The sequence below is a fragment of the Mus musculus genome, chromosome X (genome assembly GCF_000001635.26).
Source record: "Mus musculus strain C57BL/6J chromosome X, GRCm38.p6 C57BL/6J".
NCBI lineage: Eukaryota > Metazoa > Chordata > Mammalia > Rodentia > Muridae > Mus > Mus musculus.
The window spans coordinates 140,967,893-140,993,528 of NC_000086.7; the positions used below are offsets into that span (position 1 = coordinate 140,967,893).

A 25,636-nucleotide genomic window follows, 5' to 3' on the forward strand; every position below is an offset into this window, starting at 1 on the left:
AAAAATATATTTTAAAAAGTTTTCTTTATAGGTTGTCACTTTCCTGTTCCTTTGGCTGGAGATAGCTGGCTTTTTGTAATGACACTTTTTGTGTGTACGTGCCTGCATGGCTGAGCCGATGACTAGTCTGTCACAAGGTTCATCATGTATTACTAAAACAGCAAACCCATGGAAGTCACTTTCATGTTATTACTTAGGCCCTAAGGACCCTAGCAACCAGAACACCTTGTTCTTTCTACCTCACAGAGATTTCAGAGAGATGAATATACTTGTTTACGATACCTTGTGGGTTTAGTTGTTTTTAATAAGAGGAACAAGGTAAGGAGAATCTACTCTGTTTTATTGGAATCAGAATATGTGTTTGCTTAAAGAAAACACTGATGTTGTATTAGTTATAGTCTCTTTCCCAGTTAAGAATAGATAAAATAACTCTGACCCTAATTCCTAGTCCTTGACAAACAAGTTTATTTTGTTCCAACTAGCTTGAATGCTTAGAACTTTAAATATCTCACATAAAGGAGAAAAGGTGGTCTTTGTCTTTTTATGACATATACATTCTATATATGTGCATACATACACACACACACACACACACACAAACACACACAGTTTGAGCATCATGAGTTTCTAATATTTTAAGCACCCTGAATTGAACTCTCTTTATTTAAAAAAAACCTCAACTCTCCTGACTTGACTTACATTCTTTGGATTTTGATGAGATACGGTCTCACTCTATTGCCTAGGCTGGCCTAGAACTCATGGCAGCCCTGTCTCAGCCTTCTAAGTGCTGGGATTACAGGCATGGGCCAACAAATCTGAATCCTTTGATTTCTTAAAGTAGATCAGTGGCTCCCAACCTTCCTAGTGCTGCTACCCTTTAATATAGTTCCTTATGTTGTTGTGGTGACCCAATCATAAAAATATTCTTGTTGCTACTTCATAATTTATTTTGCTACTGTTATGGATCATAATGTAAATGTTTGTGTGTTCTGATGGTCTTAGAGGCCCCTGTGAAAAGGTCCTTTGACTCTCAAAGGGGTTGCAACCTACAGGTTGAGAACCACTGCAGAAGATAGGTTATAATTTAATCCTTTTTTGAGTAAGATCATAATTATGACTCAATTTTTATATAGTCCTATAAAATCATGATATTCAGAGGTACGCTTAATTTTTTTTTTTGGTTTACTTTTGTACTAAATTGGCCCAGTGTTTGTGCTAGGTCTCTCTGTGTTTGCATATGTGTACATATATAGAGTTGTTTTGTGCATGTGTGTGTGTGTGTGTGTGTGTGTGTGTGTGTGAGTGTAAGCCAGAAATCAATATTGGTTATCCTTCCTCAATGGCTCTCCACCTTTATTTTTTTCAGAGAAGGTCTCTAACTGAATTTGAAGCTCACAGATTTGGCTAGACTGTCTGGCAAGTGAGATACAGGAATGAATCTCTGCTCCTCCCTAAGGCTGAGGCTATAGACAAACCCCACTCTGCTTAGCTTTTAACAAGGGTTCTGAGGATCAAAACTAAAGTCTTCATGGTATGTGTTAGGTTACCAATAGAGCCATTTTCCTAGATCCACACTTAGATTTTATGATTTTTTTTTATTCTTATTCCTTTTTGCTGTTTTCAACCTACATTTGCAAAATTATTCCTAATTTCTTACCTAGATAGGGCCAATAATAACCTTCTTCAGTATCTGAAACGGGATCTTGGGATAGTCTGGATTCACTGTCTGTGGGCCATTGCATGGTTATCTGCCATCTTCATGTCATTATGAGACTGAGAAGTAAGTCACCAGGAACACAAGCCCCCAGGGCTCCTGAAACCAGTTTAACCCTATTTTTTTCTTCTTTCAGCCCAATTGGGGGTTGTCTGCTAGGGCTGTTGAAAAGAGTAAATGGTTACAGGAAGTGTTCTGAGGTAATTCTAGCCTGTATCACTTCCTTTCCTCACAGAGAGAAACTCTAAAATGTGAATTAAGAAAAGACACGTTCCATTTGAGACACTGAAAAAGAATACTTGGGGTGCTGACAAAGAGTACAGAGTGAGGAATGTTTTTAAATTGCATTATAGAGGTCATGATAGATAGTAAAGAATAGAAATGAGAATGACCTTCAGGGGCAGTTACTGTGGAATCCAGACTGCAAGGGTACTGTGTATACTGCATGGGTAGTACAGAAACAATTCAAAGTTCATGTGTGAAATTAATATGATGGTTGTTACATGGCTAAAGAAACATCTAAAATTCATAAATGGGGAAAACAAGCAAGGAAGTTATTAACTGTATTCCCTTTTATGCATCCATTTTCAATATTTATGGAGTATTGTTTCAACATCTCAGATATGTCAAATTTTGAGTATTGCTGATCCTGACTCAACTAAAATACAAGGTATTTCTACCAAACCCTGAAATCTAAGTTTAGTTTCCACTGGCCACATCCAGGTACAAGTATTTAGTTTGAGCATTTTATAATTTCTTCAACATTATGTGATAGAGCATTTTCCTATTAGTTTTCTTATTAGATGTTCACTGCAGAACCAGGGGCAGGGAGGATTATCAACATTTGAAGTAGTAATCTCAGAATTTCTTTTTTTTTTTTTAAAGATTTATTTATTTATTATATGTAAGTACACTGTAGCTGTCTTCAGACACTCCAGAAGAGGGAGTCAGATCTTGTTACAGATGGTTGTGAGCCACCATGTGGTTGCTGGGATTTGAACTTCAGACCTTTGGAAGAGCAGTCGGGTGCTCTTACCCACTGAGCCATCTCACCAGCCCCTCAGAATTTCTAAGAGTGGCCCAAGAGGACATGACTATAACAGGCAGACCAAAAATGGAATCTAGCTCTTTGGCTTCCTAGGTCAACACTCAAGGCTCTTTTTTTTCTATAAAGTTTAGGGAGCAAATTTGTTTAATATATATGCTTTAGCACTTTAAAATTCTAAAGGCTTTGTTTCAGTAGTAATTGATTTATAAATCGGGTAGCTCTTAGCCACAAGAGGTTTAAGCTTCCCAGAGTGGCGTGAAAGGATGTAAGACAAAGTCTATGTTTGACTGATTGTAATGGCAAGCCCCCGGAGATCAGTGATAGTTTCTAATTAGTAAATTCCCTTAGTGTCTTGGTTAAAATTAAATTTCATTTTCCTGTTTACACTGTTGGAGCCTGGTTTGCTGAGGTAGGAATAAAGAACACTGGAGCCTTAGCCCCATATACTTTTTGTACATGTGTATATGTGGGTGTATGTGTGTGTGAATATACGTGTGTGTGTGTGTGTGTGTGTGTGTGTGCGCGCGCGCGCGCACTCTTGTATATGGAGACTGGAGGGCAACCTTAGGGATCATCTTCAAATGCACTGCCTGCCTGCTTGGAGACAAGGTCTCTCACTGACTAGGTACTCACTAACTAGGTAAAAGAGGCTGATCCCCAGGGATCTTCCTTTCTCTGCCTCCCCAATCTTGGGATTGCAAATGGAATTACCACATTTGGTACTTTTTCACATGGGTATGAGGCATCAAACTCAGGTCCTCTTGTTTGTAAGGTCACGTGCTTGACTGATGGAGCCATCTCCTAACCACTCCCACCAGCATCCTGTTAAAGAACCAATTGAATACATTTCCCTGATAAAGACCAAGTGATGCTCTGATAGAAAAATATGCAATAAAACATGGTTTCACAGTTAAATTATGTCTACAAATATAGCTAGTGTTTTAGAATGATATAAATGGAAAGATGTCATAATTAGATTTGTAAATAATATCTGGAGTTTCTAAGTGCTTGCATTTAGATTTGATGTATGTGTATACAGGAGAATAGAATAAATTCATTATATCTTAGTTTCTGAAATTGATAAAGAATAATGTTAATGTATTTTTTTATGTCTATTGCTAGCGTGTTTTGGAAGTAACCCTAATATAGAAACTTTCGTTTTGTTTTTTTTTTCTTATAAAATTATATCTACAAAAACTAAAGGACAATTTTTATATGAATATATAGATTTTTTCCTTTTATTGAACATAGATACTTTTCTCATATAATATATTCTGATTACAGTTCCGCCTCCCTCTTCTCCTCTCCACCTTCTTTCCCATCCTGATTCATTCACTTTCTGTTTCTCCTTAGAAAAGAACAGGTTTCTAATAAAATAAAATAAAGCATATATATATATATATATAGCCGTGCTGGCCCTGTGCTTGCTGTTTCAGTCTCTGGGAGTCCATCCATATGAGCACTGCTCAGTTGATTCAGGGGAATTTGTTCTCTTGGTGTCCTCCATCCCCTCTGGCTCTTACCCTCTTTACACCTCCTCTTCCATGGGTTTCCTGATTTGTGGTAGGAGGGATTTTTATGGAGACATCCCACTTAGAACTGAGTGTTCCAAGGTCTGTCTGTCTGACTATCAGTCTGTCTGTTTCTCTCTTTGTGTTTCTGTCTCTGGGTAATGTCTAGCTGTGGGTCTCTGTGTCTATTCCCATAGGGTGCGGGAGGAAGCTTCTCTGATGATGGCTGAAGAAGGCACTGATCATGAGCACAGCAGAATAGCATTAGGAGTCATTGTGCCGTTACTTTTTTTTTTTTTTAAGACAAGTTGTATTTAGTTTTTAGTTTTACCCTAGGACTCTGGGATCTAGTTTTTGGTCATTTAACCAGTGTTGGGTATACATTTCATCTTGTAGAGTGGGCATAAAGTCAAATCAGACATTGGCTGGTGACTCCTACAAGTTCTGTGTCACCATTGCCCTAGCATATTTTGTAGACAGGGCAAATTGTAGATCAAAGGCTTTATGGCTGGGTTGTTAATTATGTATTTTTTTTTTACCCGATAGCCTAAACAGTTTCTTTCCCTTCCAAAGACACTAGAAGATGAGGTGAAAGTTCTATGTAGTCCCCAGCTCGACCTCTTTATGTTCAGTGAATTGTGTGTGTGTTTCCTTCACCAATGGGGCTGTCAGTGTGTGGAGCACAACCTATTGTCTTGGCAACAGCCTGGATTGTTTGGGGATTTCCATGGGACCCCTTTGGCCAATGACTCAACTGGATGTAACCCAGTCCTGGCACTGAAAGCTTACTTTGGTGACAAGAGATAGACAGTTGAGACGCCATCTCTCCTATTATTTTTAGACTTTATTAGAATTGCCTTCATATATATTTTAGGAAGTCTCCACTGCACTGGGTTTCCATACCACACCTCAAATGTCTCAGTATATTTCTTAAAGCAATCTTATTATGTAGCTAAGGCTTTCCTGGAATTTGCTTTGTAAACAGGTGCTGGGACTGTAGTATGTACCACTCTAAGTACAAAAATCTTAAATGATCAATGAAATTTTATGTTTGTAAATACCATCAAAATCAAGATATAGTCATTTCCAGCCACTTAGGGAGTTCTGTTTTCAATTCCTAGTGAATACCTTCTCCTGAAGTAACAACTGTTTTGATTTCTATAATATATTCATTTTGCTTGATTTGAGCTTTATTTAAGTAGAATCCCCTTGTACTTACTCTCTTGTACCTGGTTTCTTTTGCTTAACATAATATCTTTCATATATTGTTTTTTATTGCTGTGTAACATTCTCATGTATGATAGACCACATTTTAAACTTCATTCCTTTGTTGATGGATTTTATTTATTTCTAAGTTTATGATATTATAAATTACAGCTGTTGTAAACATTTTAAACTGCATTTTTCATTGACTGCATTGGCTTCTTGGAACTAAATCTAAAAGTGGAATTGTTCTGGTATATTTAATTCAACGTTATTTTAGGAATGTCTGAAGAAACTTTTGTCTGGATGTCTTATAAGAAGACATACTTTTTGAAGAATCATAGTTAAAGATGAAAATTTGCCATGTTTTCTTTGGGAGTTTGAGATTCTCTTCCTGGCAGATTTTGAGAACATTTTTCTTTGGCCAGTAACCTGAATCTTTCATGCTTGTGGATAGAGCTTTATTTTCCTGTGTCTGGTACATACTGTGCACACTAGGCATAAGGAGCCATTTATTTCCAAGCTCTATCTTGTTGGTATAGGGTCAGATTGTCTTTTCTTGGGCAACATAGTTCAAATAATACTAAACCAACTGTTAAACCAAGTTTATTTTATAGAACTTTGCCTTGGGATCAACTTGGAATGCATCTTCAATTTTGAAAGTGAAGGCACACTTGTGATTCTATGTAATACCCAAAACTTTCCTTTGGCAATTTACCTTTACATTATTTCAATGGTAAAGAATTTTTAAACATCATGTCTGCTGGCAACATTTTCTAATGAAGTATTATATTGAAAGGGTATGGGGAAAATTCCTGTGGTCTGGGAGAAGGTGGAGGTGGTTGTAAATGAGCATAAAACTGGGAAAGTGCTCAAAAAGAGGAAAAGAGTTTCTGGGAAACACTCTACTTCTGAGGTGGTCTAACACTTAGCAAGCTACCAGAGGGACCAGAAGGAGACCACCCTTAACCATTTTCATGACACCATCTTTAAAAACAAAACAAAACAACCCCCCCCCACATGTATTTGTCTCACTGTCTTTGTTTTCTTAACAACATTTAATCAGTGGCGAATAGTAAAAAAAAAAAAATGCTATGGGGATTTTTTAAAGCACGATGACTTGATATACTACTTCTGTAATTTTTAAAATTTCGATATATAGTTACAGAGGTCTTAGAAATCCGTCAGAGGCTCCATGAAGCCTGAGTAAAGTCCAACAATCCTTATTAACGCTGCCTAGTTCAGCATCTTCTGGGGCTGAGCCTTTCCATAGCCTCAACACTTGCCAGTCCCCGCATGATGTCACTCTTAATGTTTCCCTCTCCCTCACCCCGTCTCTCACCCCCTCCTGCCTGCCTCTCTCCATTTCTTCTTCATTCCCTTTGCCCTCAGAGGAGCTTCTCTCTCTCTTTCTCTCTCTCTCTCTCTCTCTCTCTCTCTCTCTCTCTCTCTCTCTGTGTGTGTGTGTGTGTATGTGTGTGTGTGTGTTGTATGTAAGGTGTCCATGTTTGTGTTGTTTTGTTCACGTGAATGTGAATGCAGGTGGTGGGTTATACATGAGTATGAGTGCATATGGAGACCAGAGGTTGGTGTTTGGTGTCTACCTCCAATAAATCTCTACATTATTTTTGAGGTAGGTTCTTCCACTGAACCTGAACTTCACCAGTTGGCTAAGTTGCCTTGCCAGTGAGTTCCAGAGATCTAACTGCACTGTCCAGCACTGGAATTGCATGAGCATGCCACTGCACCCAGATTTTATGTGTGTGCTGCACATCTGAACTCAGGATCTCATGCTTGTGCAACCAACACTTTACCAGTGAGAAGTCTCCCTCTCGCCCTGGTTCACATTTCTTTATCTTGTAGCATCTTTTCCTTGTCCAATTTGATGAAGTCTCCTTTCTTTTACTGCCATCTTTCTTTTCAAAGATTCTTCTAAACCCCAAACTGGCTTATACAAACTACATTTATGTATCACTTGGTCCTAGTATATTTTCTCATCACACTGTATGCAAATTAACTTTTTATTTCTCATACCAGAAGGTATGCTTTATTTCCAGGATTTAGCCTAGGATTGATCATTTGGTAGATGCCGATTAAAGGCTAACATTGATGTTTAGATGAGCATATTAACCAGCTTTTTTTTTCTTTTGACATAGGGTCTCATTCATTTGATGGTGACCTCAAGCTTGATACATAGGCAAGACTGACCAAATCCTAATCCTTCTGATTCAGTCTCCTAAATTACTGAGATTACAGGCATGTACTACTATATCTGGCCTTTTAGACCTTTAGGATTTGGTAAACATTTGATTAACCTTAGGTATGGTTCTTGTAAAGCATTATAACCAGAGAGAGCTACAGGGGTCAGATGATCACTACATGGCCTGAGATTTTACAGAGTTCATTTTAATATAGAGATACATTTGATATATTTAATACGCAAGATGCCCACAAATAGCAGTAATATAAAATACAAAGGGCTCAGTGCCATAAAGGAGATATAAATAAAGTGAATTTAGAAGAGACAACTTTTCCTGATGTCTCGTTGAGAAAATTAATGGGTAAAAATAGAAAGTAGCATTTGAGACAAGAAATTAAGGACAGGAATAAGCAAAGATGGGAATCTTTCATGTATCATGCAGTTTATCTGTGGCCAAAGAGAGCAGATACTATGAAGTAGTAATAAGCAATATGAAGCAACTGGAATTGTGGGAAGTACCCCTGTTGGAGAAGCATCAAATACTAAGCCGATGAGTCTGTGTTTCCTCTCAGGTGGCATAGCCTTAGAAGACTCGCACATTGTTTTTAAAGCTTCATGACATTAGCAGAGATCCTTTAAGATTAACCTCTTACTGAACTATCTTACAGTATACTTAGTAAATCATTATAGGCAATTTCTATAGAGAATAGTATAGAAAACTCCATGGCCACTTGCTCTTTGACCTTTTCACATCATTGCCCTTTCAGTGAAAACTTTCCTGAAGTAACAGATCACATGACCAATACAGTTTAAGAAGTGAAAATTGAAATTTACAAGGGCAAGAAACACTACCAAGATAGAAATGCCTTATAAAAATGCAGAAACCTAGAAAACGATGTTTGCTTAGGAACCATTTTCAAAACATTGCCTTTAGCTGTCTGGAAAATTCCAAATACAGTATATGAATTGTACTGCTGGTATTTATTACTTTGGGGGTAGCTTTTAGGTCATTTCCAGTTAAATATAACTATAGTCTCCTAACTCAGGGTGTCTACTTTCCCTACAAGCAGTGTGGACTGCCTTCCTGTTTGTTTTGTGGCATCTGGTTTCCAGTCATGTAAAGCCAGGCCTTGAACATTATAGACCTCAATTACTGTAACAACATTTTTGTTTTTATTGCTCTCTGTGTCTTTAGTACCTTGGATATAGTTTATATCATATGAGCAGCACAGCACAGCATGGAAGGAATACTGGTTAAAGAATAAGATTAACTTGGTTTGAGTCCTGTTCACTAGCTATTTGGCCTTTGGCAGTTGTACCACCTCTCCTAAGAATATATTCTTTCATCTCAAAGATGGAAAGAGTGGTTCTTGCCCTGACTTTCTAAAGGGCTCATGTCCGGTATTGCATGTAAATACTGTAAAAACTGTCAATGGCTTCACCAAGAATTGAACCGCACAGGCTAGCTTTACAGTTCATAATGCAATTTCATCGTCCCTCTTTTATTTTACATTTCAATATTGCCCAGAATCTAACCCCATCTCCAGTGCGTATGTATATACATAGTAGTCTACTCATCTGGAGGACTTTTCCTCTTTCATCTCTGTTAAATTCAATCAAAACTTTAAACACCAGTTCAAGGTTCATCCCACTTGATTTCCCTTTTCTGAGTTTTAACAACACGTAGCGTTGTCAATTCTTGTCTTGTGAGTTGCCTTTTATCCTTCTCTCTCTCACATATGGCTCATATTAAATAATTTTATGATACTTAACCAGTTCACTTAACACTTAGTGATTATTTGTGAGGCTTTTTTCTGTTTGCTCTGTGTTTCTGTGTACCAAGTTAAGAACTCAGTAATAAATTGTTCATTTACTTCAAAATGTACATATAGACTATCGTAATAGAGACATGTGACCTCATCTTTTTCCAGCTCTTAAAGTACTCCTACTGTTAGCTCATTCTAGCCTACTTCCTACAGAGCCACAGAGGAGCCCTTAGGATAGAACTGCTTATGATAACTTTCTGAGGTGATGTGACCATTCTATATCTATCTGCCCCACAGAGTAGTTATTAATTGTGGTTCTTGAGTGACTGAAATGTAGCTTAGTGATATGAAGAACTGATTTTTTTGTTTTCTTTTATTTTTTGAAATAAAGTCTCTCTACATGGCCCTGGTTGTCCTCAAACTAGCTCTGTAGACCAGACCGGCCTCAGACTCACAGAGATCTGCTTCCTCTGTGTCCTGAGCGCTGGAGATAAAGCTGTGCGCCGCCACCACCACCACAGCTGGAGAACTGATTTTCAGTTTGGTGTTGAAGCTTGAACTCAGAGCCTCATGTCTGCGAGGCATGCACTTTACCGTTCACTTAGCTACACTTCAAACCTCTTCAGTTTTTAAGTTGCTTTGAATTTTAAAAGGCATGTGTAGAAGTGGCATTCTAACCTTTTTGGTCATCACGCTATGAAAAATACATTTTATATTACAATCTAATTCATGTAAATATAAGCATGGTTTATAAAACACTATAATAAGCATACTCTAATCCCCTCTGTGTTATTCTATGTATTTCAATTCTGGAGTTTTTTTGTATGTATGGGGGAGGGGCATATGTCTTATAGGCTTATGTGTATATAGAAGTGAGGAGGATATTTGGTGTCTTCCTCTATTGCTGTCTGTCTTATTCTCTTGAGACAGGCTTTCATTTAAGTTGAACTTTACTCTTTTGGCTAGTTTGACTGGCCAATAAACTCCAGGGATCTTCCTATCTTCCCATACTGTACCCTCTGCCCCCATCTACCATAGCTCAATGCTGAGATTACAGACAATCAGGACCATGCCTGGCATTTTTAATTGTTACGAGGACTATAGACTCAAACTTCATTGCTTTTACCCACTGAACTATCTCCCCAGCTCTCAATTTTATTTATTTGTTTTTAAAGTAGAAAGCCTAAAAAGGAAATTTATTCAATATTGCTATACTGCAAAGAGGGAAAAAGACATTCAACAAAGACACAAGTCTGTTTCTGGGGACCTGAAGTGAGATCAAAGTTTAAATTGATGGCCAAGGATATGTACATCTAAGTAGTCCTGGTCAAGGTGTGGCCATGCCCACCAAAAAGTACTAACTACAACATACTATGCAGATAGATATCTTAAGCCTTGACAAATTATGGCCTGAAGTTTATAAAATATATCTAACATCATAAAGTAGGACAATCTGAGGTTCAAAGAAGTATGGTCAGTCCTCCGAGGTCACAGGTTAAGTTCCAACAGAAATTCCTTCTCTTTACCGTGCTAGGTATGCAAAATAACAGAGAATCAGATATAAAAATCAGAAACCCAGTTAACATGCTATTTATTTTGACTGGATAATGTCAGTTCAATGGTTCTGCATTAATCGTGAGCTCAGTATTGAAGTGTTATTACTGCCTTAGATTTAGCTTGAGCTTTACTGTCTAATGTCACCAGTATCATAACATGGAAGTGGAATACTTTAAACCCACTCCATGTCTTAGAAGTAGCACCAGTGTGAAACTATCCTCAGTGACTCCCTCCAGTTCCTTAGTGACAGGTGACTAGAGAGATTGAGTAAGAGTGAGAAAGTGTGTTGTAAGAATCAAGGTCCTTCTCACCTCAGTTGTATGAGAGGGCCTCAATCTTATATACCCCACCAAACATATCTCTGCATCCATATATTCAATGTGCTGCCCTCTTACCAACAAAGATAGATGGTGGCATGGGCAGAGAAACACTTGTTGCTCAGTTTAAAATGTTCTAAGGTCTTGATTGTCAGAAAAGTCAGGCATAGGCAAGGAGGTAAGTGAAGAGGGGACATGGTCTGTGCAGAGGTCAGCAGAGACTGGGGGAGACCAGAGCAACCAATACAGGTGGAAGGAGATGAAGGCACACATTCTAGGATGCACCAGCCCTTTGGTGTTCTGGATTATTTTTTCTCCCGACTTTTAGGCTTTCTTTCTACTGCACTTCTTTTCAGAATTCTTTTGTAGGTGGGCTTCTTCTTCTCTCTGTGAACCTGGCACCCATCCCTCTGGATCTAAGCTGCTGTGGATACGCTAAGTGTATTACCCAGCAGCCCACTCCTTTACTTGTCAATGTGTCATTCCTCCCACTTGAAAACCCCAAGTTATTTTTTAGTCTCCCAATTTCACCTCCCCCACCCTACACTCAGCTGCTTGCCAAGTGCATTCAGTGCTTCCTCAAGCAGGAAGTCCCGCCCTTCCACATTGCAGGCTTCTATCTTATTGCCACTGCTCAGACTGTGCTATATGAGAAACAGATGGGCAGTTTTATATCTTTCTACAAAATCAGAATTTCTTGAACAACAACAGATTCATCAGTTATACTGGTAGCCTGCTGGCTACAGTTTGTCAAGTGGCCCTAGTTTTATTATAATCTGAATTACTAATATTAAATCTCAGATCACAGATTGCACATCAAGCATTAATTCTGTCTTTATGTGCGAAAGTTATAGAATAGCTATAAGAGAGCCAAAAAGGCTGAAGCTTCAAAGAGGCCTTACTAGAGACAGGTAGAGAAGCAGTGCAGATGTAAAGAGCACCCCCACCCCCTCTGCGGTAAGGTAAGGTCCCAGATGGAGAGCTGAGCTGTGGGGCTACAGGGGTGGGCTGCAGTATTTGTAAGGCAGGCAGACTTGAACTATAGAGGCAAGGTCCAGGAGCATGTCTAGACAGACTCACAGATGTATGGGAAACAATTTGAATAGGGAACAGGCTGATCTGAAGCCCTGGGGACAGTCACGAGTTCCTGTTAGTCCCTGGATAAACATACTGAGTGGTCAGAGAGCAGGTCTCTGGGGGCTAGTGTCATCACGTATTAGGTGTCCTCAGGGTCCAGGTGCAGGTGGTGTACACGTTCTGGTGAGTTTGCTAAGTTCTTGGGCCTGTTTGTTTTTTGTTTTGTTGTTGTTGTTGTTGTTTTCCTAATATGCTTTTAATATGCCCAGGTGTTCATATAGTCCTAGCTTACCAGTTTGTAAGTATGATGTTTGTACTTTCAGGAAAAAAAGATGTCTGTGCTCCATTGGTGGTGCTGGACAGGTGTTGGTGTCCATGTGCACAATGGAATCTGGAGTTATCTTTACTCTGCATCTGTGCTCAAACTCAAACCACATGCTGCTTGTAAAGTGGAGTCAATCAGGACAAGGCAGCCTGAAAATCGCTGTTGTTTACAGTATGAAATACCTTAGAGCAGAGCACAGCTTCATCTCAGCAGCCATGAAGGCTTAGCTCTTGGTGTCACCTTTCTTAACGTTGAAAAGGTCCATCCATCCCTGGTTGGACCTGTGCTCTTTCTTTTTCCCACTTTGTACCCCATTCATATGTTCTACATTCTGCTTTCAGAACTATCTTCCCTCATAGATGAAAAAGCTCTGAAGGACCAATACTGTATCTTACTAATTTTCCCTCATGTCTAGCAAATAGTAGGTACCCTGTTAAGTTTATATGATGAACTATGAATTCGGGTGTGTGCATGTATTTTTTCCAGTGAATGTTTTGGTTTTGAAGATGCGACCTATCCATACTATGTTAAACATGCATGTATTGCTGTGGAGACTGATTTGGAACCAGCAGTCCTTGCTCGGATTAGAAAGGGAACCCACTTCTGTATTTGCCAGGCACTGACATAGCCTCACAAGAAAGAGCTATATCAGGGTCCTGTCAGCAAAGTCTTTCTGGCATATGCAATAGTGTCTGGGTTTGGTGGTTTTATATGGGATGGACCCCCAGAAGTAGATGCTCACAGTCATCTATTGGATGGAACCCAGGCCCCCTAATGAAGGAGCTAGAGAAAGTACCCAAGGAGCTAAAGGGGTCTGCAACCCTATAGGTGGAACAACATTATGAACTAACCAATACCCCCACAGCTCGTGTCTCTAACTGCATATGTAGCAGAAGATGGCCTAGTCGGCCATCATTGGGAAGAGAGACCCCTTGGTCTTGCAAACTTTATATGCCCCAGTACAGGGGAATGCCAGGGCCAGGAAGCGGGAGTGGGTAGGTAGGAGAGCAGGGTAGGGGGAGTGTATAGGGGGCTTTGGGGATAGCATTTGAAATGTAAATGAAGAAAATATCTAATAATAAAAAAGAAGAAAAAAAGAAAAAGAAAGGGAACCCATAGGGAACTAACCTGTATTACAAATTCCTCCTGGCCCTGAGATTCTGTGGCCTTTTAACTCTACTTTAAAGAGCTTGTGGTATTTCTTTTTTTTTAGCACAAGGTTCACAGTATCTTGAAGTCTTGTTTTGTGTCTTTGTTAAACTCTGTGTGTGTGTTTGTGTGTGTGTGTTGTTTTTCAAGGTATTTTTTTTTCATTTACTTGCAATTTTCTAAAATAACCCTGAGAAAATATAGTCAGTCCTTGGGGAAAATATGACATCATCAAAAAATAGCAGAACAAGGGCCTCTGAATATTCGCTCCTTAATGGTAATGAAAAAAACAAAAACAACTGGCAGTGTGTGTCAGACTCAGTTTCTTCAGAACTCTGTAAATGAAAAGGCTTGCACCAATACAGGGGCCTTGTATCTAGGAAAACAAACATGTTGGGAAGGAGTGTTTTTAACTTGTTCTCCTCACACCTTTGGACTTGTACTTCGTAGCTATAATATCCTTGAAAGTCAATGCTTCCAGTCTCAGAAAATCCAGCTGCCTACAGCCACTATGGCCCCTGTAGAGACCTATTGCCAGGTCATCTGTCTAGTCACTCTTTGGAAGACCCCACTTATAAGCCTTATGCATTTGACATTGACTGTGGGTTGCAGAGAGCCTTTTACCCAGAGTGTTGTTTTTTAAACCATTAGACACAAATTTTCAGTGGCCTGAAGCAATAGCTAACCTTCCCAGCTAACTAACCAGGAAGCATCCAAGGAAAAACAGAGGGATAAGACACCTTGAGGATTTCTAAAAGCTTGTGATAGTCCTGAGAATCTAGAAAACACATGTATGCATGCAGCTGTTACATTTCCAAGGCTGTGTGTGTGTCCAGTGTTCAGGACACATGATTCTCATTCCTGAGCTTTACCAAGCAGACAATGGAAGAGATCTCCCGGTTGGGTTGGAGGCAAAGACATGCCCCAACATGTATACAGAGCCCCTTGGGAGGCATTTTGGTTCCAGAAGTTAAAGGAAATCCTGATTTAATCATTAAACTAACTCAGTAGAGATGTCAGTACAATAATTATTCTAACGTGGTATGTAACAAGGTGGGGTTTATTTTTGCTTAGGCCCAGTAGCTGTTAATTCTAGCCAAGCAAACTGCAGGTTTGTATTTCTGCCTTTGAACAACTTGCAAGAACAAGGCTTTATAAGCTTGCTATTTGATTTGTTAAATTTGAAAGGCTAGCCAAATGTAGTTTGTGGGGTGAGAAGAACGAAAGGGATTTCTGTTAGTCCAAAGAAATTGTGTCAGAAATGAGAGGGGTTTTTTTTGTTTTGTTTTGTTTTGCTTTGTTTTTCACCACCTCAACTGCTTCTCAGGTAGCTTGGTCTTTTGTCTTGGTCCTCCTGGCATTGGACCTATTCTCTTCCTTTCCCAGGTGCACTTAGACATAGTGACACTGCCACTCTGTGTTCTATATGTGCAGCCTTGATTTGGGACTTACTGAGGACAGACACACTGCATTCTGGGAGTCTTCTAAGAGGAGAAAGGATACAAATAGAAGCTATAATGATCTTCTTGCATGCCTAGCACAGCTTGCGAATGGGTAAAGAGCCAGAGTCAAATTCTTTGGCTACCATTTTATTCAGAGCCATCCTAAATGAAGCAGGGCAGTTGTCACAGACTTTAAAGGGCTGTACCAAACTTGACCAGATAGCTGGGCAATGACTCATGGTGGCAGGGCCGGCAATAGAGGACTCCTTTCCTTCAGCCTGTACTAAAAACAGATCCAAGGTTTCTATGTATACATGCTGTACATTTATCTAGTGTCATCTGTCCCCACAAAGGGTGCATGCAAGGCTATCACTTTTCCCATGATGCTCTCAAGCTCCTTAAAAATTATCTTTTTTTCTCACCGTGGAAGAGCACTGGGTGTGCATTTCCACTTGGTTTCTCCTGCCTGTGGTGGCTCGAGGGTAGGGTGAGAGGTACACCGTGTGATTTGCCCTGCCTCTGTCACCCACCACCTCCTGGGAAGAGCTTGACCTGAATGGTCATTTTTAGCCTGGTATTTCCTGTGTGTGGGCCAGGGCCCGAGGCCAGAGGCAGAGAGGTTAAGAGGGCACAGGTTCTCTGGCAGAATGTTCTCTGGGGAATGAGATAGCCATCTCATATCTAACTTCTTTAAGTTTGAAACACTACAGAGCCTATAATCTTAGTAATGAAAACAAACCAAAGGAGAAGGGCTACTTAAATTCCTGAAAGACAAGAGTTCTGTGATACATTTCAAGAAAATACACCCACTTAGCTGTGTTTCTAAAAGTAATTGCATGGATTATGACTTCAACCTCTGACCAAATCTTTTGAGCAGAGACACCTGCTTTCATGTTTGGCAAGGGCTCCTTTATACTTAGTAACATTTATTTCTATGAAGACAACATGGTTCTAAATTAGAAAACAAATCCCAAACAATCTGGCCTTTCAAGTGACTTAAGCATATCCCACAGTGCTGCTCACACAGGAAAATACACCCAGGGGACATTTAGGGACTGCTTTAGGAGAGCCCTTGTAGCTTCTGGCGGCTGAACAAAGGGGCCCCTATTCTTGCTCAGCTTCTTTATGGAAAGGGGGTAGGGAGCGTCCAAAACTAAGAGATGGTAAATGTTGCATGCCTTTGCTTTCAACTCACAATGTATTTTCTCATGCAAAGACATAAATTTGTGAAGTATAACTATCCAGTTTGTTTTTCTGGTTACAGATTAAAACAGATTTTGACATGCTAGCTTAGAAACTTATTTACTACCTATATTCTCATTATTAGCACAGAAGAAAATGACTTAGAAATCATTTGGATGCAGGGCCCCTACATGGATCTGTCTTTAGTCTTTGAGCAGACCCGTTCTTCCCTCCCATAAAAGTGAACATAAGCTTGAACACCTTGTATGTTCTGAAAGTATAGCCTGAGAATTCATGAGATTTTGTTTTATTTCACTTGAATTGAGAGCTAACTGTAGCTGCATGTGACAGGAAAACTGGCTTTTGGTACTCATAGTTACCACACTCAGCAACCCTGAAAACATTTGTGTCCAAAGGGGGTGGGTTCTCAACGAACCAGTTCTTTAGCAAACACCAACAGTGTCTCTTATGATTTAATTTGATTTTACAGTGTCAGTCCACCTGGTGTTAGGGTCAGATCTTAGAGTAAACTTTCAGTCTCGATTTGCCTGCACTTGAGATAACAGCTATTAGTCCTAGCTTGTGGTTTCCTCTTTTGACTAACTAGCTATAAAGTGTAGTCCCCATGACAACGGCTGTCCCCCATTTCTCCCCATCTGTGGCTTAATCATTTGCAAGGCTTACGTACAGAACTCTGGGAAGTACTTACAGACATTTTTTTTTTAAAAAAAACATTGCAAAGGATGCGGATAAATAGCCAAACAGAAGATATGTATGGGAGGTGGAGGAGGGGATGCCTCTGTTCCCTCGGTAGGTACTACTATGTGTTCAACATATCCAGAACTCCCCAAACAGTGGCATTCGGGAATGTTTTATAGAAGCTTCATGGTGCATGCGTGAGCTACTTTTTATTCCATTTCTAACCTCTTCCCTTCCTGCAGAGTAGGGATTGGAATGAAGTTTCCACACTTTCAGTCATTGCTTAGTTTTACAGGTGACTAGCCACATCTGAGTGCTCATCAAGAGCAGCCGTATTAGAACAGAAGGTACTCTCATCACCCAGGAAATTTCAAGGGATTTGGAGCTCAGAGTCCAGAACTAGGGTCAAAGGCCAAATAATAGAACAAAAAAAGATACTTCTGACATCCTGGTGCTCAGGAAATCACAGGGATTTTCAGAGCTGTGTGCCAGAAAATGGGGACAGAGAGCAAATATATAGTTCTTATTATATCACAACACCACAATAGTCATTTGTGACTCTCAGGAACAAGTTCTATTTATGATCAGCCTCAAGAGCCTTCTTTGTATAAGCCATTATGTAAGTAAGATGGAAAATAAAAACACTGTAAAAATACCTAGTCTTCTAGCTATAATGTTATCATCCTTACAATTCCACATTCTCTTGTCTTAATGCAGCCTCCTTGGCTCCTAGAAACCTCACCATATAAACCTTGAAATATTTCTATGGAAACAGGCAAGAGCCAAGTGTACCAGTATTACCATCTTACCTTGGTCTACTTTTGTGGGGAGAAGCTACCTAAGGGGCTGTTTATGAAGAAGGCTCCGTGAAAGAAAAGTTTTAAACTAAATCTGGGCATGCGGATTTTCAGATATCATTTAAATGGGATCATGAAAATACGGTCAAAGGAAGTATGAAGAGCTTGAAAGGTGGCTCACTCAATAAAGTGCTGGCTGTGCACCCACTTATTTAAATATTCAAATATCTATGGTTAAATATTCAAATATTCAAATATATTTAAATATTCCTTTAGCAAATATTCCTTTAGCATCAACCTGATGACATTTTTACTTTCAGGGCAAAGGCAGAAGTCAGCAAATCACAGGAGTAAGCCGTATCTCTGAAAATGTGTTTATGTGTCTTCATTTTCCTTTAGTTATGTCCAAGTATGAAAACCAGATTCTTATTTTCCCTGACTACCTGGAAGAATTCCCGGATACAGATGAGCTGGTATGGATTCTGGGGAAGCAGCACCCCCTTAAGACAGGTAAGCCTGGTGGCACTGGTGGGGAGGACCCAGCTAACATGGATGCCTGAGGCTAAGAGGTTCTCAGTTTTCTTTTTGGATTGATAAAACCTTGTCTTGACAAGGGCTGAAACTACTGCAACACAGATTACTAAGCAGCAAATGAAAACTTGCTTGTTTCACAGTTTCTTCCAAGACCCTGAGAAACCTTAGCAGGTCATTTACATGATTTGGGTTTTTGTTTGAACATTTTGCAAAAGCAACATATCTTTATTCTTTTCTGTAAAGAAGTCCTGTCCCCATTCCAGGAGACATAGGATTCAAACACATGCAATCATTCATAGTATTACTAGCCAGGATTTAGTCATTGGGCTATACAGTTTTTATTCTTATCATGTCCTTGTGCTTCTTCCACACAAACACAACTGTCAGAAGTAATATCAGACACAAGAAATCATCTGTTTTCAGATTTTCTTCTAATAATTGCATTGTCATAGTTGATTCTGGTTTTATATAGAACTTGTATCTACTTGCAGTAGATAGAAAGGAGGCTTGAGTTTTCCCACTTAACACAACATTCTTACATAGTAGCAAAGACCTGGTGCTCTGAAACCACAAAGGACTCTCCATCTACCAAAAGCCTGTGTTGGGATATATGACTTCCCAAGAAAGGATCTTCAGAAACCCTTAGCATAGAGTAAGGGAAGGGAGGAGTCAGACCAAAGGGCAGGAGCAAGGCCCCAGTATTTTATTGGAGAATTCTGAATGGTGAGGAGATGTTGTTGAACTCTAACTTGGGAAAGGGCCGTTTTCTTTCTAGACCTTCCCTTCCTTCTCTAGGACAAAGTGAGGGGGTAGAGGAGAACCCTTTCTATTGCTACTTTCCAAGCAACAGGGGATCGAGGGTGCCACATATGCCCTTACTTAGATACTAATTTGCAAATATTTTCCCTCCCTTTGTTTTTGAGAAAGGGTTGTACTCTATACCTCAAGCTTACCTGGAATTCGAGAACTCACTATGTAGACCAGATTGGCCTCAAGTTCACAGCAGTGCTCCTGTTTCACCCTCCAAACTGCTGGCATTTACAGGCATTCAGCACTGTGCTCGGCTGGGAAATGTCTGTCAAACTAATTTTTCTTGTTTTTTGCATTCCTTCCTAGCATAGAGCCAAGTTAGAAGGTATAGAGCCTGTAAAAGTGACCTATGTAAATGTTTAAAGGGACAGGCATAGAATAACAGCAATATTTGGCACATACTCCATACTAGATATCAACTAAGTGCTTTATAAATGTATATGTATGTATATATTGCATTTATATGAATTATCTTGTTTAATACTATAGCTCCTCAATAAAGTAGGTATTGCTACTCCTCTTTTATGGACGAGAGAACAGAAGCTCAGAAAATGTGAGTAGTAAGTTTATGTACACAGTAAGAGCAGAGTCTGAGTTCAATCCCAAGTTAAGTCCCACCCCACTACTTGCTGCCCTTGCTTTTGTAATCCTCTTGCCTCAGGCTCTTGAGAACTAGGATCATAGAATTATCTTTAGATTATTCTAGAAGAATAGTTAGAAGAATCTTTAGAGTAGCTCTGGTGAAAATGAAGGTAAAGGGAAGGATTGGAATGATGAGACTCCAATGAGATGAGGTTTCCTGTGAACGTCCTGTAACAATCAACGTGATTGACTATTTGAGAATAAGGTTGCTGCTGGCATAAAAGTCAAATGTAGGCATTTTTTTTTAAAAAAAGAAGATGGGATATGGTGATTTAATTTTAACTTTACATTTAATTACAGAAAAATCTAAGCTGTTGTCTGATATAAGTGCTCGTCTATGGTTTACATACAGAAGGAAGTTTTCCCCGATTGGTAGGTACATCACCTATTGTGCTGTGCTTTTCTCCCTTGTAGATAGTTTGCCTGAGGTTATCAATGGCATCACAGAAACCTCAGAACTAACAGCTCACTCTGGCAAAGAATTTGATTTAGGGGAGCAGGTAAGTTTAACATTTCATCCAAAAATGTCATTGTGGAAGTAGCCATTCACCTGTGACTCCATGCTGTTGTACTGTCACACCAGTAGTCATTTCAACCCACCGTCAAGTGTTCATGCAGCAGATGGTATCACTTTTTAAAAGAAAAAAAATCAAATAAGCTCTAATTAGGTAATATCTAGGTATTAAATTACCTTCCATTGCTATATGGCACCGTGTGACTATTAAAGAGGCTTGGGCCTTGAAGGAAAGAAAATAATTCCTTCTGCTTTTTTCCTCATGAGATGAGAACATTTTGACATTCAGAGATAAATTAAGAAAGATTTCTTTAGAATTCATTCTAGTCTGTTCCTAGCTGCCGTCTAGGGGAAAAGAAAGGAGAATTCATGAAGTTAAATGAATTTGCTTCATCTGAGAGATTTGTAAAATGTTTGTGAATAGTTCAACCACTCCCTAGTGTCATGGAAAGAAGGAAGGGGTGGAAGTTACTCTCCTAAAAAGAACCCTGTCTGATCAATTTTGGTGCAGGGCTGAACCTTGTCATTGGAGTGAGATTTACCTTCCCGTGATGGGCTGAACTTGAAGTCCGCACAAACATTTTCTTTGTTCTTCAGGCAGTAGTACCACAAAAGAACACTCTTTAGTACTCATCATTTCTAAACTGTTAATGTTCCCTGGAGGAAGAGATCTTTACAGAGCTGAGCAATTTCTCTGAGTCAACCAACTCTCAAGTGTTTTGGTAATAGCTGATCTGGCTGTATGTGGATTTTACCCTACCTTTTCTGTACTATTCTGACCTTATATCCCTACATAAGCAAGAGCCTGAATGCTCTCCTTCCAGCTCACAAATCTATTCACCTCCATTAGTCTTGATACAGCAGTGCTCCTTCAGTCCCTATAACGAAGGGATCAGAATAAGGAAGAATAACTTGGCGCACTTTTTTTTTAACAAGAGCGATGACTTCTTTGAAATTAGACTTCTGAGATCATACCTCTAGAATACTTTTCTACTTCTAAGTTGGAAAAAGAAACCATTACCTGATTATGTTGGTCCTTTTGAATAGGTCCCTACAAGAGTGACTTTACATCAAATCTTCTTAAAATGGAACCTATTTTCTTATTATTAGCTGAATTTCTATATTTTAGAAATACAATGTATATCTAATTTATCAGTAGCATTTTATGTAAGACCAAACTCATCATACCCAGTATCCTGTGTGGACTCCAGAACTGCTAGATAGTTTTCCATTTACTTCTAATAAAGCTCACTGGTAGTCAGGAGAGTGTATGCTTAGATTGTACAATATTAGTCTTCTGCCTAATCAGGGTTCTATCATCTACTTGTTGTTTTAAACTTCGTTAGATACATTTATGGGAATCAAGGGCCTTTCATATATCTTTGATCATTTTGACATCCACACTTGGTGGAAGTATTTGTGCTTTAGCCAAGGCACTTTGCTTGTTGATAGTCATACATAGTTATAGATAGTCACTTACCAAAATAGAATGCATGCTCTGCAGTCTCCAAGCAAGAAGCCTAAGGGACGTGTTGAGTTCATTTGTTTGCTTTGTTTTTGGCTGTAGAACCTGTTTCCACTGATTCAGTATTACCTTCACTCATTCCATTCCTATATCCAAACCTTATATGAGCTCTAAATACATTTATTGTTGTCTCTCTTTTCAGAGTTCACATATGTGTGTGTGTGTGTGTGTGTTTGTAGTTTCAAATATGCTGATGACTGAGAAAAGATTAACCTAAGGAACATATTTTCATGCCCATCCATTTTGCCAACAGGGGGAACAGGCCCTTCATCTGATGCTGGATGGGGATGTATGCTGCGCTGTGGGCAGATGATGCTGGCTCAAGCCCTCATCTGCAGACACTTGGGAAGGGGTGAGTTCCATTTGCTCTACAAATGGTTCCAGAAATGTATGTTATATCACTTGTTGCAACATTCAGTAACAAAACTACAGATCCTGAATTTCTTTGTAACATCTCAAGTAATGGGCTGACAAGCCAACCAAGCCCATCATGAGAGGGAGGAATGTCCTTATGTGAGAGTTATTTTCTGGGGACAGAATTAACCTGGGGAGATGTGTCATTTAGAATTTCCATTGTTGTTATTCTTTGGAAGGGTCCTCAAAAATGTCAGATAAAAAAAGCTGTGACCCTAACCTGGACATGGGGGTGCATAGCTTTAATCTCAGTATTCAGGAGGCAGAGCTAAGTAAGTCTCTGAATTTGAGGTCAGCCTGTTCAACTATGGAATTACATGTCAGCCAGGACTTCATAGAGAGACCCTGTCTCAAAACACAAAACAAAACAAAAACCTGTGGCCATGGTGGCTTATACCCATAATCCCATCACTTAGAAGGCCAAGGCAAGAGAACTGCTGTGAGGTTGAGGCTAACCTGGCCTGCATACTAAGTTTCCAACCAGCCTGGGCTATAGAGCAAGATCAGTTTCAATAAACAAAACAAAACAAAAAATCAAGTGAAAAGATAACAAAGAAAACAGGAAGGAAGAAGGGTGTGGTAGGCACTCTGTTTCTTGATTCTTTTTAAAATACCCATGAGGCTCAGGATGTGAGTGACCTAAAGGAAGCGTTTAATAAGGAAGCTAGTGCTATTTTGGTTTTGGTTGACTACATCCATCTGATATTGAAGAAATCCTTAAATTAGCTTCTGTAGGAGGTGGCTTCATTAGTTAAGAACCTTCTGGTAATTCTTGTTTTGTGTTCTCTGGAACATATGCATGCTTCTTCATGGACCCCTGTTGGATAACCTTGGATGGACACCCGTTCAGACATTGGAATATAAGTCCACTTTCCTATGCTATTAAGCAGCCGGCCTTGGTGACTGTTATTAATCTCACTGTGCAGACTCACATGTCCGGTGCCAGATTTTGGAGAGGATCTGTAGGGGCTTGGGAGTTTTAGAGCTAACTGCCTTCCTGCCAGAATTTGGGATATTCTGTGCTTGCTTTCCCTGTGCTCTGCCATCATTTCTAGATCACAGATGAGAAAACTGAGGTTCATGGCAGTGAAGTGATTTGTCCAGGGCGAAGTGGCATAGATGTAAGAATATTGTGCTGATACTCTGGCTCTGTATCCAGCAAGTATTGTACATACTTCCTAATCGAGATTTGTTATTGTTTTAAGGGATAAATCAATACCTTATTAGCATATATTAATTGCACAAAGTAGTAGTTTTATTGAGACATTTCCATACATTGTATATATTTCCATCTTATATGTAGCCCAGGTGGTCCCAGAACTGATCCTGTCATCCAAATTGTCACCAAATTAATTCATGATCCTCCTGCCTCTATCTCCCATCTCAGAGCATTGATATTATAGGTCTGGGCCACCATGGTTGCCTGTTGGCATATATGAAGGTGTGTGTGTGTGTGTGTGTGTGTGTGTGTGTGTGTGTGTGTGTGTGTATGTGTGTGTAGGCAAGAGGTTAACATATCTTCTTTAAATCCCTTTCCACCTTGTTTTTGAGAGAAGGTCTCTCACTGAACCTGGAACTTCCTGATTTTGCTAGACTGGCTGGCCACCAAACCCCAGGGACCCTTCTGTCTTTGTCTGTCTCAGACTGGATTATAGGTGCATATTGCAGCCACACTGAGTATTTTCCATTGGTGCTAGGTTTCCAAGCCATGGTCCTCACGTTGGCTAACACTTTACCAACTGAGTCATCTCCCTTCTGTTTCCCTTGGCGGAAAGAAAGGTCTTGCCCTATATAGCCTAGGCTAATCTTGAACTCAAAATATAGTCTAGGCTGGCCTTGAGCTTGAAATATTCCTGCCTCAGCCTCCTCAAGGCTGGAATTATAGTATTTCTTTCTTTCTTTTCTTAGTATACAATTTTCAAAAGCACTTCCTTAGCAATGAATGGTATATATTATTTCCACATAAACTCTTGTATGTTGGAATAGTACTTCCCCTCATAAGACTTGTTGCTAATGCTGCGAGAATGTAACGACAAAAGCCATTGCTGTTTGTGTAGAGATGAGACACTATGACATCTGAGTTATAAGCCAAGAAATACCTGTGTGATACTGTTGTTATGTAATCCTTATCCAGCTCCTGCTATTGGGGCAAGTTAATTCTCTGCTCAGGTTCATCTTCAGCTTTTAACTCCCCCCACCCCACCCCACCCCACCCCCACAAACCAGACAAGTCATCTACCATGTAGCTACACACCCTAGCCCTGGCTTTTACTTCATACCCATGAAATCCTTACACGTTGCCACCTTTGCAGCATCTGCTATCTAAATGAAGAGTACGTAGGAACACCTTGCCATTCCTGCCTTTTGGATGTAGTTCTTTTGTTTTCCTTCCAACTTAATGCCTGGCAATAAGCAGTTGTGGTTTGTTTATTTATTTATTTATTTATTTATTTATTTACTTACTTACTTATTTTTATCCCTCCTCTCCTCCACAAAAGATTGGAACTGGGAGAGACAAAAAGAACAACCCAAAGAATACCAAAGGATACTGCAGTGTTTCCTAGATAGAAAAGACTGTTGCTATTCAATCCATCAGATGGGTAAGATCATCAAATTTCTAGTCTCAAAGTATGCCTATGAACTTTTTCTTCCCCTTACTTATTATATGTGGCTACACTAAGTTCTCTGTCTACTTTTTTCCTTAGAGAAAAGATATTTTGCTAACATGTTAATTTTTCCACACAAAACAGCACAAATGGGTGTAGGAGAAGGGAAATCAATTGGCGAATGGTTTGGACCAAACACAGTTGCACAGGTGATAAAGTAAGTAAATGTCTGGCATCTGCTTGCTCTACTTGCTTTTTATGCTTCCATCCCCAGGCAGCTAAACCTCCATCAGCCTGTAATCCTCCCCTTCCTGCTAAGCCATCTCTACCATTTTGTTCACATGCTGCTTCGATGTGGATAAGCATAGACCTCTGTCTTGCTATCTCAGAAGGGCAATCACCGGTATCTATCTATGTGGCTATGCTCCAGGACTCTGTTTCTGTTTCTCACCCTTCAGATGGATGCTCGTGTGCCAGGGAACCATCAGCCCGAGGGTCTATTGAATTGAAAAGGTTCATACTAAGTGGCAGAGGCTTAACTGGCATAGGCAAGAAAGAGACTTTGATCCTGTATAATATTAAAAACCTGATTAACGAGCCAGCA

The 25,636-nt window shown here is 39.6% G+C and overlaps 1 protein-coding gene across 8 annotated transcripts in view; it reads left to right on the forward strand.

Moving 5' to 3' along the window:
* Window positions 1-25,636, forward strand: part of Atg4a (autophagy related 4A, cysteine peptidase) — a 210,350-nt gene that overhangs the window by 14,048 nt on the left and 170,666 nt on the right. For 3 of the 8 annotated variants that reach the window (NM_001379681.1, NM_174875.5, NM_001379682.1), the window contains 5 exons: window positions 18,387-18,497; window positions 20,274-20,345; window positions 22,266-22,364; window positions 24,925-25,026; window positions 25,177-25,249. In NM_001379681.1, coding sequence (NP_001366610.1) covers window positions 18,387-18,497; window positions 20,274-20,345; window positions 22,266-22,364; window positions 24,925-25,026; window positions 25,177-25,249 — 457 coding nt within the window. Of the gene's footprint in view, window positions 1-11,833; window positions 12,279-12,436; window positions 12,577-18,386; window positions 18,498-20,273; window positions 20,346-20,387; window positions 20,474-22,265; window positions 22,365-24,924; window positions 25,027-25,176; window positions 25,250-25,636 lie in introns of those variants that run through there. The other 5 variants (XM_017318600.2, NM_001379683.1, XM_017318602.2 and 2 more) reach the window with 4 other exon arrangements.